The 21,359-nt window shown below is 42.2% G+C and overlaps 1 protein-coding gene across 1 annotated transcript in view; it reads right to left on the bottom strand.

The window, feature by feature from the left end:
* Nucleotides 1–20,742, bottom strand: part of LOC142503670 (vitamin D3 hydroxylase-associated protein-like) — a 38,956-nt gene extending 18,214 nt beyond the window's left edge. Inside the window, exons 1-5 of the mRNA XM_075616246.1 lie at nucleotides 20,446–20,742; nucleotides 6,366–6,479; nucleotides 4,759–4,899; nucleotides 1,540–1,673; nucleotides 1,068–1,274 (exon numbers count right to left, since the gene is read on the bottom strand). Coding sequence (XP_075472361.1) covers nucleotides 1,068–1,274; nucleotides 1,540–1,673; nucleotides 4,759–4,899; nucleotides 6,366–6,479; nucleotides 20,446–20,655 — 806 coding nt within the window. The 5' untranslated portion in view covers nucleotides 20,656–20,742. The remainder of the gene's footprint in view (nucleotides 1–1,067; nucleotides 1,275–1,539; nucleotides 1,674–4,758; nucleotides 4,900–6,365; nucleotides 6,480–20,445) is intronic.
* Nucleotides 20,743–21,359: the final 617 nt, after the last annotated feature.

Here is a 21,359-nt window from a genome sequence, read left to right as displayed (position 1 = left end):
AATCCATGCTCAGGATCAACTTTTCGCTGCCGGGGAATGGTGGTGGAACGCCAAGGTCTCTTGTGCCTTACCGGATACATCATGATATCTTTGCTCAATTTCTAGGGGTAGACCACATTCATTGCTCTGTTGGAGATGTGAAAGAGATAGGAACTGAAGTAAAGTGCCTCGACCATGAGGTGGTTACCGAAGCGATAATCCGGAGGACTACGGGGCTGACATTCCTCCGTTAGCGTAAGGTTCAATAAGGTTTAGGGCCAGATCCTGGGTGACTTAATGGGATGTTAACCTAAATACACATCACGTTTAACCTTGCTGCCCATCTTCAAAAGGTTTATAGCGTATTATAATCACGCAAATCAGATTTTGCTGCATGTTTATTAAATGCGATATTGTAATTTCAATATAAGGACATTCCCCAGCCGTAACTTAAATGTTGTTTCATGACTTATGTCAAGTATCTTTTCCAAATTTTACACCAGAAACCACAACGTCAAACTTTGCAAGAACAAAGCAAAACACTTGTTCTGGCCTAGGCTCACTGTAGCTAATGAGTAGGATCCGGCAGTTAAAGCATCCCCTTTAAATGCACACAGTCCTTTTTTTCCCTGTAAGTTTATTGGAGGGGGTAAATAGAAGCATAAGATAACTTGGAGGTAACATTCATGAGAGGAAGGTGAAAACGCATGGTTTGTTCTGAGAACACAGTAAGAGGGGTGGCTACACACAATGGCAGCTTGAAAAAGGAAGGGGATATGTCCTGACATGCAGTAAATAAAGTAGGGAGAAACCAAGAGTTAGGGGCCTGGGAGAAACCACATATCAGACCAGGAGTTGCTAGGCAACAGTCTAAGACAGAAAGGAAAGGGCGTTACATTGCAACAACATACACTGAAGAGGGACAGCAGCCACAGAACAGGGAGAAAAATCATACAGAGGCCAGAACACCACTTGGTTGGAATTAAATAGGGACCAATAAAAAAAATAAAAAAAAACAGGTTGTCATGAGGGAAGAATATAAACACACACACACACACACACACACACGATCTCATCAGTGCACATACCTCAGTCTTTTTGTGGTTGGCTTGAATCCAGCTATTCCACAGAAGCTGGAAGGGATGCGAATGCTCCCACCCAGATCTGTCCCAAAGCCCAAAATTGACCCTCCAGCTCCAACCAGGGCTCCCTCCCCCCCAGAAGAGCCGCCAGCGCCCTTCGCTTGGTTGTGGGGATTGAAGGTTTTCCCATAGATTGGGTTGCTGGATTCAAGGCTGTTAGATGAAACACAAGTAATGTTCACAGGATTAGGATGCAGAACAGGTCATAGTGATACCATTGTCATTCAGAAACACATTTAAACTACTAAAATGCATGACGGAAGTATAATTAGTTCAACCTCTGCTACCAGAGGGGCAAGCAATACATAAATCTGCAGATTCATTACAGAACTGGATTTGGTGGCTTAACGACTATTGTCATTTTGGGGAAGTGGAGGGGGGGGGGGGAGAAGAGGGAAAGGGTTATTCTCGTAGTCACCATAACAGAGCCTGTGGGACATTGGTCTTTGCAAATATAATTGCTCCTTGTTTCTTCAACACCTTGACAATGACACTGTCCTCTTTCTCAAGTTCATCGAGGTATTGTACGAGGCCACATGTGTTGGGATGTCCCTGAAAGTTGAAAGTTGAAATGTGAAATGATTTAGTAGAGCATTTTTATTATTAGGGGACATGCATTAAGTGATGCAAGATTTTTTTTTTGTTTTGTTTACTTTGCATCAATGTATAATGCACCTTGCTACAGTTTTGCTCCACTTGAGGCAGTGAATGTTTGAGGGAGTGGTTATACGAGTTAGGGGTGAAGAATGTTCACCCGTAACTGGAGCAGTTTATCGCTCTTCGGGACAAAGTCGCTAATGGATATTAAGCTTTAGCACACCTTTTCTGCCATTCACTTGAAGTCAACCTGGGCCTTTGAATCAGGTAAATCCGCCAGGACTGTGGCGTTAACATCTGCTCCTGAGAGATGTTCTGAGACGCAGAACTCAATGCATCTCATGTGCATATAAACCAGTCCTATAACCACTTGCTCAAGCACCAAGCGGATGCAGAGAAAAGTTAAAATTACTGGTGCAATAATGCTTGGAAGGATTTGTTTAAAATTCCTCTGCAATCCGCAGTTTTACTATGAAGATGTTCATTTTGTCCTTTTATACACAGCGCCTGTATGTTTTTTTTATTTATAAAAATGTTTTACCAGTAATACATTGAGAGTTACCTCTCGTTTTCAAGTATGTTCTGGGCATAGTTAATATGACAAATACATGGTTACAAATAGTTACATAAATGAACAGGGTATACATTATATACAATACATTGCATGCACAGTTAGAGAAGATGTATATTATAGGCTTATGTAACAGTTACAGACCAGATGTGAGAGTCTCCGGTAGGTTGTTCCAGTTTTGGGGTGCACGGTAAGAGGAGCGGCCGGATACTTTGTTGAGCCTTGGGACCATGAACAGTCTTTTGGAGTCTGATCTCAGATAAGTGCTGCATGTGGTAGGGATGAGGAGCTTGTTCAGATAGGTGGGTAGCTTGCCCAGAAAGTATTTGAAGGCAAGACAGGAAAGGTGAACTTTGCGCCTAGGCTCGAGTGATGACCAATCTAGTTCTTTGAGCATTTCGCAGTGATGTGTGTTGTAGTTGCATTGGAGAACAAAACGACAAATTGAATTGTAGAGGGTGTCAAGTTTGCTAAGGTGGGATTGGGTTGCCGAGCCATATACTGGAACAACCTACCGGAGACTCGCACATCTGGTCTGTAACTGTTACATAAGCCTATAATATACATCTTCTCTAACTGTGCATGCAATGTATTGTATATAATGTATACCCTGTTCATAGTCTATCCATAGTCAATAATTGGCATTAGCATCTGCTGTGCGATACGTTTTCCGACCAGGAGAGTTAGGGAGGATTTGTTCCTGTAAAGTACCCCTAGTTTGGCATAGGTCTTGGTTGTCAGGGTATCAATGTGCATCCCGAATGTTAAGTGGGAGTCAAGCCATATGCCCAGGTATGTAAAACTAGTAACAGGAGTTAGGGTGGTGTTAGTGTTGGTTCTAATGTGGAGCTCAGTCGCTGGAAGCTTAAAATTTTTTTAGTCTTGGTCCCAAATATCATTGTTACAGTCTTGTCAGTGTTTAAAAACAGTTTGTTTTGGGAAACGCAGTTTTCGAGTCGCAAAAAGTCAGACTGAAGTATGTGTTGAAGGTCAGAGAGGCTATGGCTGTGTGCATATAGGATTGTGTCATCTGCATACATATGTATTGAGGCTTCCTGACAAGCTGTGGGGAGATCATTGATGAACACTGAGAAGAGTAGGGGCCCCAGAACAGAGCCTTGCGGGACGCCACAGGTGATATCCAGGGGGTTAGAGTTAGAGCCAGAGATGGACACATGTTGGGATCTACCTGATAGGTAGGACTGAAACCAGGTTAAAGCATGCTTCCCTATTCCAGAGCTCCGGAGTTTGTTAAGCAGGATAGCATGATCAACAGTATCAAAAGCCTTTGTAAAATCTACAGTAGGAATACTGCACCAGTGAGTTGACCCCGTTCCATTCCACACGATTTCAATGCAAACTTTTAGCAGGGTAGTTACGGTAGAGTGTTTGGGGCGAAAGCAAGATTGGAATTGGCTAGGGAAATTTGTCTGTTATAGTAATCGCTTAATTGGGAGTGGACACATTTTTCCATGACTTTGGATAGTATTAGGAGAAGAGAGATTGTCCTGTAGTTTGTGACAGTTTTTGTCACCACTTTTGAAGATTGGGATAACTCTGGCAGATTTCCAGGTCTTAGGGATATGGCCTGCAGACAGGATAGAGTGGCAATTGCTGGGGCACCAAGTCTTAGGAACCTAGATTGTAGTAAATCAGGTCCACATTGGCTGCTTAGTTTTAATTTGAGGATGAGATTCAGGTTTGTCGTTTGGGCTGCGTTTCGCTAATAAGTTAAGCCTCGGCCATGCTCCCTTCTGGCGTGCTGAGGCGCAGGGAAAGCGGGTGCTTTCCCTGGCCTTGCGGTTGCTTGCCGCACGCGCCGTCAGCGGGCCGTCAGGGGGCGTGCGCGTCACTGGTCGGGGGCGGGCCAGGGACGTCACGAAGCTGGTTCGCCCTCATTGGGCAAACCGCTGACGTGACCGGCCTGTCGCGCCGGCAAGCGGGGGAATTTTAAATTCCCCTAAGACCTGCGCTTCCGCGCGCTTGCGGAAGCGCAGGTCTTAGGGGAATTTAAAATTAGGTGAGCCCCTACTAAAGCTGCTCTAATTGCGGCTGTAGGGGCTCAGTGCTAAGCGGGAGCGCGCCTCAGCACGCTTCCGCCAGCAAGCGGTAAACATGGCCGAGGCCTTAGTAGCACACCGCACAAAGTAATCATTAAATGCATTTGCAATGTCGATGGGGTTTGTCAGAGTAATATCGCCCTTAGTGATGTTACTTGGCTGTTGATGGTTACAAGGCTGTAATATGTTGTTGATAACCTTCCAGATGTTAGCTGGGTTTGATATGTTCTGGTGAAGATTTTCAGAGTAATATTGTGCTTTTGCATGCCTTGTGCACATGTTCCGCATGCATCTGTTGTGATTGAGATCCTTGGTAGTGCCAGTTACTTTGTGGCTTTTGTGTGCATATTAGTTACAATGAACACAGTAGAAAAGCGAGTGTATATATAAAGCAGACAAGAGGAAGCACCTGGTAACCAATTTGTTCCTTTATAGAGATGGGGACTCCATACAAAGGACCCTTCTTCTGCCTTTTCACCTCCTGGAGCTGAGCCTCACAGTCGGACAGAAAGACGGTCACGCAGTTAGTGACTTTGGTTACTTCCAGAGCCTGCAAGAATGGAGAAGATCAAGAACCAGGATGTCTTTCAGTGAGATTCATCCTATTGAACAAACCAGTTTTCAATCAGCAGATTTTGGCAAACCCAGCCCTCTGTCCCATTTACCAGAAGCTAGAAATAAGTATATGGCATAAATGTTTTTTTTATGTGTCAGCACAAAAAAGTTTGTTCAGAAATAAAAGCATCACCAGTTTGAGTCTTTGGCCTTTATTCTGTAAGGCGCCCACTGCTGTTGTATGTAACCCCATTGACTGAATTGGAGATTTGTCTGGCGCCAACACACTTTATAGAATAAGGGCTTCACAGTAACCATCTGCCCAGTCTCCAATATCACTGTCATGTTAACTTGTCTTGGTTGAGCCATACAGAAGGTTAGCACCTGTACAATAAACTTTGACTCTTGCCAGCATCAAATGTAAGAAATGTGTTACTCAGATATTTTGTTTCAAGTCAAAGGACAAGAGAGGAAAAATAGAAATGCGAAATACGATTGACATCCTTTTACACATTGTGTGTAACCTCCAATTCCTCCACAACGCTTCCCATTTCCTTAAATAACTGCTCTCCAAATCACAAGACAGCAGTAGGCAAATGGCAAAATAGCCTGTTAAGAGACATGTTAAAAATGTGTCACTCAACCCTTAAGCCCTCATGGACGTAACTAGATAAACCATTTTCTAGCAGCTGACCACCCTGAAGGAGAGGTACCACCGGCACTCTGAAGATTAAAGCAACAATACTACCCATTTTACATAAAGCTTTTTGTACAGAATTCACGTCCTCTGGATCTGAAATTTCTCCTCCGCATTGGAACCTCACTCTTTTTACTCAAACACCACCCGACCAAGATACATCTCTTTAGTTGCCCGTTTTACTTTTCGGATTTGCAAAGATGGAGCCTGTGGTTATCCAATAGTATTTTGTGGCTATTTTGACTTCCCCCAATGGAAGCAAACACACTGGCAACAAAGCTGGTAAGTAAAGGCCGGCTGGGAGTTTTGAGAGGGTCTTTACAGTGGGGTGGTGGTGGGGCCTCTTATCTTCTCCGGAGCAGAATCTCCTCCTGCTAGGTCATGGTGTCACGTCACCATCTGATGTGTCATGGCGACTCGGCATCCCACGATTGGAGAAGATGCGGCCTCCTGAGAGAAGCTAAGAGGCACATAGAGTCCCTGCAATCTCCCCCAGCAATCAGTTTGTTGTGGGGAAGAGCGCAGGGCTAGGTGCAGTGGCACAACCATCAACCCAGCTCTAGGAAAGTATCAACAGCCAAGAGAGGGTCCACAGGGCCCAAAATAGGGCAGTCAGCTCTGTAAGACCCCATTAGTTTGAATGTCAAATAAAATAAAATGTGTAGGTGAGATTGATCAAGTGTAAAATACTGATCTCCCTTAATCTTTACAAAATGAATGCCTTCTATATCCTGCAGAGGGTCTCCACAGAGCAATGCCTTTACCTTTTCAATATAGGAGAACAGGACGCTCTCAGGAGAAAGAGATTCGTCTCTCAGCTTCTCAGCAAGTTCCACCAGTGACATGTTCAGAATTTCTTTGGAGTCTACTCCTGGATTCTGAAAGTACAGAGCACATCAAGGGGGGGCGGTTTCTGGATTCCCAAACAAGCATGTTCTCTACAATGAACACGTTCACCTTTTAAATCTGCAGTACACTGCTTTAACCAGTTCCCTGCTACCATGTAAATGCAAACTGACCACCCAGCTTGTCACTCCCCTCCCCCCAGGGCACAAAAATGAGCATGCACATCCCAAAAATCCCAACACAGCACCCCAATTCAGAGTATCCATGAGGGCTTACACAAGGAGTAGTCCTTGGTCCCCCTGTTCCAAAATAAATACATAAAAAAATACATAAAAAAGGTGACAGTTCTCATTTGCATGTCATTACCCAGAATCCGTGGCTGCAGTGGAAGCATTGTATGCAAGAGATAATGGGGGAAAGCAGAGTTAGACGTGAATATGCTCACAAGTGAGATTTGTATTTGCTGCACAAGATAAATACACACATTTAACAAAATCCCAATTTAACAAAAAAAAGTGGGGAACCAACGTCTGAAAATAAGGACAAGTCACTTTAACGGCAGATGGGTTAAACTAGAGCTCAAAGACAGTAACACACGCAAACCAACACACACTTTTTATGCTAAGATTTTTAACCAGTTTTGCAGATATAGATCACAGGACACGCCCTTGCCAAACAGGGGACGCAACGAGGAACACGCCTTAGGCAATTAATCATTTATCAAGGCCTGTTACACAAACGCCGTGTGAAAGGGATTAACTACAAACTGGCTTCCCACCCACTCGCAGGGCAATAAAATCAGCATGCACAGCCCGACATTCTCATGCAACACAGATTCCTTTAGGTTCTTAAACCCGAGGGGTCGTCCTTGCTTCCAGAAACTGGCACACATTTAAACAAAAATATTTTTTTTAAAAATTAAATATTGGTGGTGAAAACGTGTTTGGACAATCCCTTGAAACGTACACCTGCTCATTTGGAGCTCAGGCAGCCCTTATATGATAAATCTAATGTGAGCACGCAACCTGCATAAGGCCTGGGACCCGCTGCGCTCGTTGGTGCGGGCGGCAATGTAGCGAGTTCCCCACCAGCAGGGGAATCCTCGCGAGCCGGTCCCGGTCCCCACTGGCTGCACAGCTGACTACACGCTGTGGCGCGTCAGCCGCTAGGAGACACAAGAGAATGGTGTTTCCTAGCTTCGACGCGTCACGTGGTGTGGCTGTGAGCCAATGGGGAGGGGAGGCTTCGGGAGGAGGAGAGGCTTCGGGGAGCGGGGAGGAGTGTGGAGTGAAAGCAGCGTGCGTGCCTGTCTCTGTGTGTGTATGTGTGTGCCTGAGTGCCTGTCTGTCTGTCTGTGTGTGCGTGAGTGCCTGCGTGCCTGCGTGTGTGTGTGTGTGTGTGTGTGTGTATGTATGAGTGCCTGCGTGTGTGTGTTTTTTTTACTTACCTGCAGCCCGTGGCAGCCCGTGGAGGGAGGGGGGGGGGGGAAAGAGTAGCGGGTCCCTCCGCTCAAGCCACGGCCCCCCCCTCCGTCAATCCTCCCACTCCCGCCCACCTCCCGCTCCGGCCCCCTACGTCATGGCCGCGCCCCCTCACGTCATGGCTGCACCCCCCCCCCCCGACCCGTTTGGCCACGCCCCCCCGCTACTACTGAAGTTTCCTGTAGACCGCAGATCGCGGTACAGCGAGTTGCACGCGCCGCCGGCAAGCAAGCCAGCCGTGCGGACGCGTGCAACGGGACCTTAGCCTAAGGGGTTAATACTCAAGCTCGCAAGCGCTCCCACTTTTCACCTCTACAGAGGTCCCTCAAATGGACAATATCTCCTCTACAGGAGAAGGATTAATACGCCAGCTCTCAAGCTGCCCCACCCTTCATCAAGGTCCCTCAAATGAGTTAACATTTCCCTAAAATCCATCTCAATATACCACCATCACACAAGTGGGCCTGTGACTTGGATATGCAACCAGGCTTAATACACACAGCTACTTTAGCCAACTCAAGTTTCGCCTACACACGGTACCCCCGAAGGGTTAATATTAGCCCCTTACTCAATTACAAATCATATCTATACACTGCCACCACCTGGGATATGCAAATGAAAGATGTCAAATTAATATTTTCCAGGCCCCAGGTTAAAAAAAAAAAAAAAAAAAAAAAAGAGGAGAAAACATGGAGCAGAGAGGTGAGAAAAGTGTGTGGTGTGGTGTGTGTACACATTAAAGCACCATTGTGTCCTGTATTTCTGGACAACCCTAACCTCTATCCAAATCATGTAGGAAAAAGCCCCACTGAGCAGTCGTACTCGGTCTGATTTTCTGTTTAGGTTTGAACATTTTTATTATGTAATTTCGCCTACAGGAATAATTTCGTAATATATACAACTCCCTGTCTAGAACTCCAATTAGGAATAGATTGGAGAAACAGACATTTAAACAAAAGTATATTATGCCGTGTGTTACTGTGGCAGACAGTATAGTATTTGCAGTAGATACATTTGGGGCTTATTCTCATAGCTCCAAAAAGTGGTCAGTGTCAAACTGCACGTTTATCTAATGTTCACAAGAAGCGGAATGAAATGGGGAAAAATAAAAAATAAATAAATAAAAAATTCTCTATTGCAAACCGCTTCTTTTAAACCGCTTCTATAGAAAGAAAGAAACCGCCCGGTGTAAGCTAAAACGCCCGGATTGTACTTGCTTTACAAGTGGAATGACCTGAGGTTGTGGTAACCATCCCCAGTCTGACTTATCTGGGTTTGGATGAGAGCAAAACCCAGATTTCCGGCTCTGGGTGTAACTCACAATACCAATCTCGCAAGCCTTCAAGTTGAGTGAAAAGAAATGTGAGTTTTCAGGATCGATTTGCATAACAGAGCTCCGAAAATTGCAGTTTGTGTAAAAAAAAAAAAAAAAAAAAAAAAAAGTGAATTGGAGGCGATTTTGACAAACTGATCAGATTGCCAGAAACAGAGTGAAACCACTTCTAAAAAAATAAAATAAAAAATCTTTTAGACACGGAATGGACATGCGAGAAGGATTAAACAGAATAGCAAAGCGTGCCAATCTGCTTTTAAAGGGCACTTTAGTAGCAGATTGACTCACTACAGATTAAATAGAATAAACCCCCTGTGTTTCTTCGCACTGTGCTTGATTTGAAAGCATTATTGAGGAATATTTGTGCAAAGGGCTGCTCATTCAGCTCTCCTCAGGGGAGAAAACATGCAGCTGGACTACTGGTTTTTGAATGGGTCAATGAAATCTCCTAAACCTTGCACCAATAATCCACTAGGGATAGGAGCCCCATTAAATTTGAGCCCTCAAAATGTCAAGATTTTGCTACTCCCTGTACCAAGGAAGGGACAATCAAGGTGGCTTTTTATTGCCACTACGGCTGTCTGAAAACAAGCCTTCTGCCGAAGAAAGGTTGAACTCTAAGAGTTAGATAAATACATGTCTATGTACTGTATTCAACCTGGCCGCTTTATCCAGCACCAAATGGGTTAAAATATGACCAGCTTTAATTTTAATAGCTTGGCCCTGGTCACTGCAACATTGGAATCACTAATTAGCCTTCATTGTACCTGCCTCATTGTCTACTGTGTACTATTTCTTGCTCTGCTCTTATTTAAGATTTTGGTCCCTAATCTCTTAAAGCTACAGTTCAAGGAATGTACAACACGTTGTTTTTTTTTTAAAATAAATCAGTTCTGTACTATGAGAAAATACTTGTAGCATTTTATTTGAAAACAAAAACAATTTTTAATGTATTCTAATCTAACAAGTATTTTTGTTTCTATAGCAACCATTTACAGTCACATCCCCTTCCTCTTCTGAGACCGCCTTTTGCCCACTCTAGCAGTGCACCAATTGTATCTAGTGACTGCCTGGTCACATGAACTTCCCACAGAACTTTGCATCTTGGGCACTGTTCTGCAGCACCAGGGGGGGGGGAGGGGAGAGCCCATTATTGCCGATCGATCACAGGAGAACGGATCGATAGGCAATTTAGCTAATCAGTCGTCAGTGTGCAGATTGTATTGATGCACATATTGCTTTTTCTTTTAAGAAACGGCAGCTTGAACTGCAGATTTAATTTGCTAAATAAACATTTAAACCAGAAACAAAATTAACGTGAATAATTGTAATACAAATGTTTGCATTGCGACGCGCTGTCACTTTAATGCAATGCCAATAATGTGCAAGAGGGATTAAAATACACGGTTTAGAGCAGGGGTGGGCAACACCAGTCCTCAAGGGACACCAACAGGTCAGATTCAGGATATCCCTGCTTCAGCACAGGTGGTTCAGTCTAACTGAGCAGGGATGACACCACAGCTCCTTTATTCCTGTTTCAGAACTCTCCTCCTAACACAGCTAGTAGAAGGATCTACTGTACATTCCAGCTGTTATGGTCGCCATAGAGAATAATGAATATTGCATTGCTTTCAACTGTATTATTTCTTTTATAAACTAGGTACCTGTTTTTGTACCAATAATAACATTGCCTTATTAAATAGTCCCTACGACACCAATAATTACCCCTGTAGTGTTTCATAGTGTACTGTAGTTGCTCAGTATAACTTGGGCTTTACCTCCTGCTTGTGATACATGTCCCAGGATAGTTAGTCAAAGGATTTTGTTTGCCAAACTCCATGCCTCTATGAAGTGTAAACAAATGGTTTTGCAAAAGCACCAAATGCATGTGTTCATACTGCATATAAAGAAAGCAAAGACCTCATATCACTTTTGTTACCCAATCTGTTTTAGCAAAGATATGTACTAAGCTCTAGTGTAGACATGTTTATAATCCCTTTATTTTAGATCAGAGTATATTTAAAAAAATAAAAATAAACTGTGCCCCATAAAATTACCAATTGGCTCCAAGTCATCCTAACTTGGATGGATATTTTACACCGATCTGGAATGGACAACTGAAAAGGACTATACTGTACTCTATTTAAATACCGGTTTAAACTTTCAATAATCCCTTGTGGGCTCTGCACAGACCTTACTTTTGTATTTTTTTGCTGTTACACTGAAGGTTTTAGTTTGTTCCTTTTTGAAAGATTAAAATTAAGGTCCACCATTTTCTGTTATCAGTTTCCCATAATAAAATTAGTTCTAAAGAGCATTTTCAAAAGAGATCGATTCAAAAAAAAAAAAAAGTTTTAAAGTAATGTTATTTTTTTGTAACTATTTTTATTGGAATTTTTTTGGTGAGGGGGGAGTGAGAAAGAGGGCAAGAGGTACAGAAAATAAAATTGGGGAGCGGGTGGATGAAAGATTCTTACACTCATGTAGGTATAGAACATTTGCAGCCAGAACTTCTATGGTTAACAGGTGTGCATAAAAATGGCCACCATCAATAAGAAGAATACAGTTTCGGTTACAGCTAATCACACCTTTGGAAATTGGTATGTTTGCAGGAATCCTTATCCAGAAATGTTACTCCTCTTACACCATTCTAGCCCCTGTCACTAGTTTAAAGTATCTGGGAATTTGGCTTGACTCCAATTTAATTTTCAGGTTGCATTTTGATACCTTGACATCCAAAAACCTATGCCAAGCTAGGTATACATTATAGGAACAAATCCTCCCTAAGCCCACTGGTCAGAGAGCATTGCACAGCAAATGCCAATAAATGGGGAAGTATATGGGTCAGCACCCCAAACTCACCTTTTCAAATTAGACACGCTCTACAACTAAATACAGTATGCCGCTTTTACTACAATGTAACGGCAACACATACCACTGTGAAATGCTCCACGAACTAGGATTGGCCATCCCAAGAGTTCAGACAAAGTAGTTGTTTTATAGTAGGCATTGGTATAACTGGAGATTGGCAAAAAAAAAAAAAAATATATAGTAGCGAATTTGGATCCACACTGGATCAGCCGGTTCCTTTGGTCCGTGGATCAATTTAAAAAAAATAAATAAAATAAAAAAAAAGTGTGATTTGCGTATTTTTATTACGATTATGAATGCACTCTGCAGATTTCGCAACCGGAATGGATATTGGATTCTACAAGTCCGCCCACAGATTGTATCCAATGACAGTTTTTGATGAAACCACCCGAATCAGTTTGTGGATCTTACACCGCAAAACGGATTTTGGGGGCTACAGTGAAAATCCTTGAAATGGATTCAGGGTCAGGGGGGGGGGGTAGAAATTCACCCATCTTTACGTAAAATCAGCAGTGCCTGGCAAATTTGAGGTCTTAAACTTGATGAATTGGGCCATTTCCTCATAGTTTATGGGATTCTTTAGCCTCATGGCGGTTTCTACATTTAATGATGGTAGTGCCTTATCTAGATATTGCCTTATCAGGTCCTCACTAGTGGGAACATCGATTAGGTTGTAGAGTTTTTTGTATCACTCTTTAAACTCGTTACTTATTCCTACAGGATCTGAGTTAGAGAACCTGTGCTCCTTTTAACTGTGTAGATGTGACTGTTAATCATATTTCTAATCTTAGAAGCTATGGGGCAGGTGTCCTTATTGCCCTTACCATAATACAATTGGTTCATCCAGCACATCGCTTTCCCTGTTCTCACGATAAAGAAAGGTCTTCACTTTAACCTGATGCCATCGAATTGGGTCTTAGTATGGATCCGGCCTTATCAAGTAGGACTTTTCTTTTGCTTGCATTTTGGAATTAGAAAATATATTCCAATGTCATTTTTCCCCCCATGGTAGGCAATGCTTATAATGACCCCTCTAACACAGCTTTAAGTCGCCCAGACGACAAATAAAGAAGTTTGTTCTACCAAGTTTAATGAGAAGTAATCTGAGATTTTTGTATTTGGGCTCTGGTTTCAGGGATACCAAATTATCGATTATTATTATTGATTGTTCGATCTCCAGAAAGAACCCAGAAAGTCTTAAGTTTCAAACCAGACAGTCTTAAGGAGACTTGAAAAACGATCATGGTCAGACCATGCCCCAATCTCAGCTCCTTTAATTGAGTCAAAAAGATCCATTCCATCATATCGATCCAATGAGGTGCAGAGGAGAAACTTTGATGTGGGCTTCACATTTCTCTATGTACAGTATCTACTAAATGATTGTCTTAGAATCTTGTTTAAAGTTTTGGCATTTCCTTCTCGCCGCGAGTTTCTGCTACAATGTACCTGATCTATCCAATGCCAAGCTCATAACTGCATTTAAGTCCATGCCTATGATGATATGACCTCGGTAATGATACACTATTCTGTCAAGATAAATTCCATAAAATAGGGCCCGATATTAAAGTTATCTACTTCTCCCACTTTGCACACTAGAATCAGTAGTCTACGTCTTTGTTATTGGATAACTTAAAGGGAACTTTTGAGTTGATCAAAATTGCAACGTGTCTTTCCCTTGAGCTGGGGAGTGTAAAATATGTGAGAAGTATTTATTATTGAGCCTATGCCAGTCTGCTTGTTAGGATGTGTTTCTTTGAACAGGATTATGTCTCCCTTCATCGATGTTATCTCTTAAAGTGCCAGTCTGAGAGGAGAATTCAACCCAATCCATTGACATTAATATATTCAATGATCAGAAGCCAATGTCTAGGATTTGAGGTGTTGCAAGCATAGCTTGACACACAGCACACATACATTAGTAATGATGAATAAATTAAAATAACTTATTAAGAAATCAGATCAAATAAAGTCAATAATAAGGTATGTCTAACAGGAAGGCATCACTATGACAAATGAGCGATTTAAAATAATTACGGTGAATAAATTCCAGGTAAAGTGATCCCATTCAATGTATATCAGTGGGTGTTGGTGATCACAATGGGATCAGGTAAAGTCACTAGGACTCAAGGTAAGTATGTAGGATCCTAAGAGGAAATTGCTGGGTGACAGACTGCTCTTTGAGTCAGAGTACATATGCAATAACTGAGTAAACGCATATACAGCGCGGATAGATATCCGTACCTGATCTAAGTAACCAGTGGGATCCGTTCCTTCACCCTAGTTGATCACTGTCCTAAGTTAACATACAAATATAAATAAACTTCCTGGATTCTATGCGACTGGACAGAGTAACAGGCTGAACAGACGTCTGATACAGTGTCTCTAAATCACAATTCTAAGTTTCAAATATAATCAGTAATTACCACGGTGCTAGGAGCACCAATACCTCTCTCCCAGATGCGCAAATTCGGTCAGTCATTCTAAGTGTTTGCACTAAAACATAGGGAAGGCGATGAGCAAATTCTTGATGTTTCAAGTAACTGGACAGAATGACAGGCTTGAGGACGTCTGACACTATGGCTACAAAGTTACAATAAGATGCTCAATTGAATCCAAAAGGTAATTACTTATTAACTAAAACACATAAGCTCTCTCCAAGAAGTGCAGACTTGTTCGATCAAACAGCGTCTGCACTCCAGACAAGGAGGGAGAGTGAAAAAGTGAAAACAGTCTTAGCTTGTGGTAGCGGACAGGCAGTCTGTGACCGCTCTCAGCAACGACAGTGCGTCAATGCCAATGTACGTTTCGCTGTACGGCTTTGTCAAGTGGTTTTTTTTGGTACTACTATTTTGTCAGATCTTAACTTTGTTGGATAATGGGTTTGTTAAGGATTAAAAGAGTTAATTGTGTAATTGATTTGGATGGTATTTTAATTGTTTTGGGGATTAATTAATGGTAATTTATTTCGGTTGCCTTGCTTGGTTTAAATAGTGTACTTGTTTAGATTTCAGTGTATTTTCTTTTGAATATTTTATTGTTAACATTGATTGGCAGATTTTATGCATCATGTATACAATGTAAATTCAATGTTTTGATTGGCAGATGTGAATGATTTTATTAGGAAATAGGATTTTGTTAGACTGGCTGATATGGAGAAGTGGTATTTTTATTTGTGCATGTTTTTGTTAACCCTTAAACATTTTTGTATATTGGGTCTGTCAGAGACAGACAACTTGCATTGGCGTGGGACCGATTTCCTTCACCCAACGCATTTCACAAACAACTTCGCTTCGTCAGGGTGGTATTGGACATTGCAGAAGTTGAAGGTACTAGGGTTGGGATGGGCAAATCCAGGCTTGAAGGGCCACCAACAGGTCCTGCTTCAGGATAGGTCTGCAACTGAGCCACCTGTGCTGAAGCGGTGATATCCTGAAAACCTTACTTGTTGATGGCCTTGAGGCCCGGTGTTGCCCATCCCTGTCCTAGGGTGAACAAGGCAATAATTTCTGGAGTTAATGGGGGACTGATGAGCTTTCACTCAAGTCAAAGGTTTTAAGGTTACTTATTTTAGAGGCACAGAATCAGAGTAAAATATTGCAGCGCTCAGAAACAGCATGCAATGTGCAAATCTCCTGAAATGAGATTCACAAACTAGTTAATAAACTGAGATTGGATGTGGCAGGTAAAGTCTTCCAAATTATTCCCACCACCCTCAGGCTGGTCAGATTGGCAGACTGTCATTGTATACAACAGAACAATTTTACATATAAGGGGATAAAGTTCACACATACAAACATATTGACGACAGTGATATGTTTAGGTTAAAACCAGGGGAATACTTTTAAAACACAACACCAACACCCACATTATACTCACCATTAACTTGATTTTTTTTAACCAACATTTATAGTTTAAACTATGAAAAATTATAGTTATCATAATTATGGTAATGTGCCTTTACCCTGGCACACCTGTGAGCACATGACTTGCATATGGGACAAGGGTTAACTGTACACAGCTACCTAGCTGGTACACTTGTCACCTTTCCCCAAAGGTCCATCAAAATGAACACTCTCCTCTCAGTCCGGCCCCATATACCATCTGTCAAGAACAGCACACGACTTAGATCTGCAACCAGGGTTAATACACACGGCTACTGTAGCCAACTCACCCATCTCCTGCGCTTGGTACTTCAAATTAGTTCATATGTAGTCTTTACTCAGTTGCAGTCATACTGTATCTATCCGTTTCCACCAAAGATAAAAGAGAGAAATATACACAGAGCCTATGGTCTCTTTATTAAAGAAAAACCATGCACTTAACACAAAAATCTGTTGTAGCAAAATGTGTCCGAAAATGTAATTTACTCTATGCAAAGTGTACCAACAGTTCACTCAGAGCCCAATGCACCACTTAAAGTTACACACAGAACGTAGTTATAATAATTGCAGACCAGTTTTTTTTTTTTAAATAAAAAGGATAAAACAAAAAGATCCCTACTTTACAGTACGTTACCATAGGTCATGGGTGTTTCCCCAGAAGTCACTAGGGTGGAAAAATTATAAATTCACGTGTCTGATCCCAGACACCTCTGTTAAATTCTGAATTTCATATTACCTTGGCGAGACTTATGTATTAGGTCTCCCCCATTGAAACATCATAAACCCACCTCTTGTCATTAGCCACTGAGTTGACAGTTTTACGACTAAAAGAACAAACTGTGACGTTTAAACTCTGAATGTATTAAAGGCCTCATGTCTTTATTTCTCCTATACTTAGATTACAGTTTTGACTGGCTTGCCCCTAAATTTGAGCGACAAATGGATCTGTGCCTAGCCTCCTCCTAAACCAAAAGGGTTTTGGCCTTATTGCATCTGTCTCCTTGCAATGATTGCAAATATCTAAACATTAGTCTTCATAATAGAAGTTATCCCATAATATCCTCATTTTTAATAAAGCCCTCTAACTAAGTGGTGACCGGTTTGTCACCTCTGTAATGGAGTTGATAGTTCAAGAATGTGAAGATTCTTTGAGGCTGACAGCCCAGGACCTGGCTATCGCCCACAGCCTTCTAAAGGACACATTTTATTTTTAGTGGACCATCAGTAATAGACCCCTAAATTAAACTTTGTAGATCAGCACAGGACAGATTTTGATCTGTCAAAAAACACTTTAACACTATTTCTAACCAACGTTAACCCGTGAAGTACCAAATTGATTAAAATACTTAATATCCCCCGCCATTTTTATTACACCCCACTCCCCAAAGATGAGGGGGGAGAATTATTGCAAGGTGGGGAAAAAAAAAAAAAAAAAACACCTTAAAGCATTCATATGTGTATTTCACATATCAGATATCTACACAAAGGACTCAGAGTTGCCTCTGCCATGGTAACCCCATCTACAGTATGAAGGTCTAAACCATCCCTACCATCTTCCGGAAAAGCGGTTATCCACGGCAGCCAGATACGAAGTTACGTGCTTGTTGAATTATTCAATATTGTGGTAACTCCCCATTCTCCAATTGTGAGTAATTGTGAATCTAACTTCTGTTGTAAAATGGTAAGTCTCAGTAGCAGGTCCCTATGCTAAATGCATTCAAATGTTCAATCGGCATATACATCCATAACTGATGTAAATAACGCATTTGTACTGTAACAGGCTTTTTAGTCTCCCCGCTTGCGCCCAGCTTCGGTACAGGTAGGGAGCCAGAATTGCTGTTCCGGACGTGCTGACAGGCGCATGCGCGAACTGTCGTTTGTCTATTGGGCGATTTGTCCTTACTCGCGAGTGCACTTAAAGTGAGTGTCCTTAAAATCGGGGTATGCCTGTATGTTAACACTCTTTTATGATGCTGGCCTGCATGCCTATATCTGGTTGGCTCATACCAAGAGTGCATTTGGCCTCCACTATGTACACATAAAATAATAATATCACTATGCATATTTTGTGCTGAATTTGATTTGTGATGCAAGGTAGTGGACCAATTACAATCCGTGCTCGGTATAACAGCAGGGCTATTCACACTATGGCAGTTTATGCTATAATTTTTATGGATACAGTTTGGTTATTTTTAGATCTATACATGTATTTCTTTGTATGTCGCTTAATGCCTTGACTTCTATTTAGGCATATTTAATCTCCGGCTCCGACTACTCCCCCCCCCCCCCTCATGGGAGTGGTTTCGGAATAAGCCAATCAACTGTGCTGTTTACGGCACAATCAAATCACTGAGCTCCTTCACGTCACGGCAATTGTGACTACAAAAATAGCCAGAGTCAGCATTAACGTAAAGCCCCCGGACAAAGCAGGGGGCAAAAACGTGCGCGTCGGGCCTCATCCTTCTGTGCATACCACGTGTCCCTGATCGTGTTACTCATCTCCACTGGGAAGATTTGTGTGGCGCTCCTGGTTATGACGGAGCTCCTGCAGTGCGAGTGCTGCATCCTCAGCTGATCCCTGAGGCCTCGTTCAGGGTGCCAGAGGTAGGAGTTGGAGGGAGGGCGTTCGGGAGGGCGGGCGGCAGTCTGCTGGGCGATGTGTGTTCATCCTCAGCAGACGGTTTCAGGAGTTGACGAGGGGGCGGGGCTACAGACGTGAGGTTAGGGATCGAGGCTGCAGTCTTGAAATCATTCTCAAGAATGATTTCATTGGCTGCCGAGATCCCAGTGACACTGCTGCAGCTTCAAAAAACTAATTTTTTGTTTATTGAAACTGTAGCCAGCGTCAACTCCTGGCTTCGGAGACAGGGCAGCTGCTACCCTGACAACCAGTATTCAGCTTGAATAACTTTGTGTCCCACGGCAGCTCGCACATCAGCACGCCCTCCCTCCGAAGCCTGCACCCTGAACGAGGCCTGACGAAGGACATTGCTTTTGGATTTATGCCAAGTATCCCAGCAGTTACTATCAGAGGACATACATTCACCTTAATTTGGCTGTGTGGACACTGATTTTTACCTGTTTCGGTCTGTGCATGTTACTCAATGATGTTATATGTGGACTTAGATTTCCAGAGAAATGGTCTGTAGTAAGATTATTTTGTGCCTCTCGGGGTATTTGACAGGTCTGAGTGCTGGGAGGCTAATTATATGCCACCACACTCATGGGTTAGTTTACACATGCATGTTCATTTGTGCAATTTGTGTTCATATATAGCTTGCTTATGCAATATACTGGAGGTCATTCTTCAGCTAATCAGTGAGGTTTTCAGCTTGCATTTTGTCTCAGGAACATTGTGGATAATTTTAATTGTTATATGTGATGCATTTAATAAATTTGATATTTTTGTATGCTAAAGTGCTGTAATTGGGATACTTTTTTCTTTTCATTATCATATATTAATTATCCCTAGCACCGTCAGTAGTGTATACTATTCAAACACTATATACTGATTTTAGCACTAATTACTGGCTTAATGACTGGTGGTCTGTTGCGGAGATATAGATACACACACGGTTGAGCTTAATTGACCATGTGTTGCCAACAAATGCTGATTCTGTTGTCTATTAACCAATTACCCACTATATGAATTTGCAAAGTATACCATTGGAGCAGATTCATAGAGAACGTATCCTATTATGGTTGTCCATAAGTGTTAATAGTATTTGCACAGCAACCAAAAGTGATCCTATTTTTTAAATTGTAATATACACACTAAAATTGTTTTTGTATGTGTAGACCTAGATTAATTGCATCAATATTAACTGTTACATTTTAACTGCCCCGGTGTGCACCATTAATGTGCTTCTTGTTAGAGAATAGTTTGTTTAACCAGCTCTCGCTGTATTTTTGAGCGGTGTATTCGCTTCTGATATCATAGAGTTTAAGGCTATCCTGTCATTAGCACAGGTTGTCCAATTATTTTCACCTAACCAGCTGCGCCAAAGTAGGAGTCGCCTTAAACCCTGCACTGTTAGGGTTCTTTGAGGACTGTTTGGAGAAAGATGAGAAAAAGTATGCATACATATATAATTTAAAAAAATATAGGATTTGAAAACGTATTTAACACACACCCACGTCCCACCAGCCCTTAGGTGCTAATAAAGTAAGGGAATTCAAACATGCTTGGGATTGACAAAACTGCACATTCTTGGGGGAGAACAGGTGATTTGAGACATTTCTGTATATTTCTAAGCAACGTGAAAGATCACATCTCTGGAGAAATAAAAAAAAAAATATATATATATATATATATATATATATATATATATATATATATATATTTTCACCCACATTTTGCACATCTCTACTTACCAATGATTATGTTTGAACAGAGATACAATTTAACAGGGAGGGCGGGACCGGACTGTACCTGTTTCTTGAACTGTGCAACCGCTTTCTCCATCTGCCGCACACTGGCATCTTTCCTCTTCCGCTCCTGTTCCATTTTCTTGAGAATGCGTCTCTTGTTCATCCACCGCAGGCCGACTACTGACGCAGCGGCGCAGCATCCCAAGGCAGCAAGGGTCTTGGCCTCCACATCAAGATCAGCTAGGATCTGCTGCACTTTCTCATAGAACATGCTGAAATTGTTCTCTGTGCAGCTGCTGGTAGAATATTGTCTGGTGTCTCTTCAGTTCGGGCTCCCTGAGTATGCAATGGGTCTGGTATTTAAAGGGGAGGAGTAATGCAGAAAGGTTAGACACCTGCCAAAATTTCAAAAAGTTAAAGTGATACCAAAAAAAAACAGGGAACATTTATTATCTTGTGTGTTGTGTAATAGTGGATTGACGGGTTGTTGACAAAAGGGGTTAATTATTAACGGGAAGGTTTTATTATTGCTCTGGGTGTCTAGGAGCTAATCCTATTTCAGCAGTCTCTCTGGTAGGGAAGGGGTTAATCACTGCTCTGGGGGATCTTGGAAAAGGAGTGGTTTGTAGTTCTGCAGTGGCTTTGTGGCAGGGAAGACAAGGGTCCAAGGAAGGACCGAAACGTTGACCTTACATTAAACCTTCACATGTCTTTGAAGACCTCTGGGATGAGGACTGTTGCTTTTTTTTAAATCTGAATGCCATGATCTGAGTGTCTCAGCACCCCATGCAGTTTGCAGTGTTAATATTGGCTTGCTCATTTGAGTGCACCAGGGAAGAGGTTAATCATGAGCTGGCACTGTTACTTTTGCACATATAGCTCTCTTCAGAGTCATGTGAAAGCATCCGGGAAGATCTCTGATAAACAAGCTGTTTGTCTGGGATTTGTCAGGAGGGGGGGAGTGTGAGAGACAGA

This window comes from Ascaphus truei, chromosome 10 (assembly GCF_040206685.1).
Source record: "Ascaphus truei isolate aAscTru1 chromosome 10, aAscTru1.hap1, whole genome shotgun sequence".
NCBI classification, from domain to species: domain Eukaryota; kingdom Metazoa; phylum Chordata; class Amphibia; order Anura; family Ascaphidae; genus Ascaphus; species Ascaphus truei.
The sequence above is the reverse complement of the archived record's forward strand: the minus strand, read 5'-3'. Positions and strand labels throughout refer to the sequence as shown.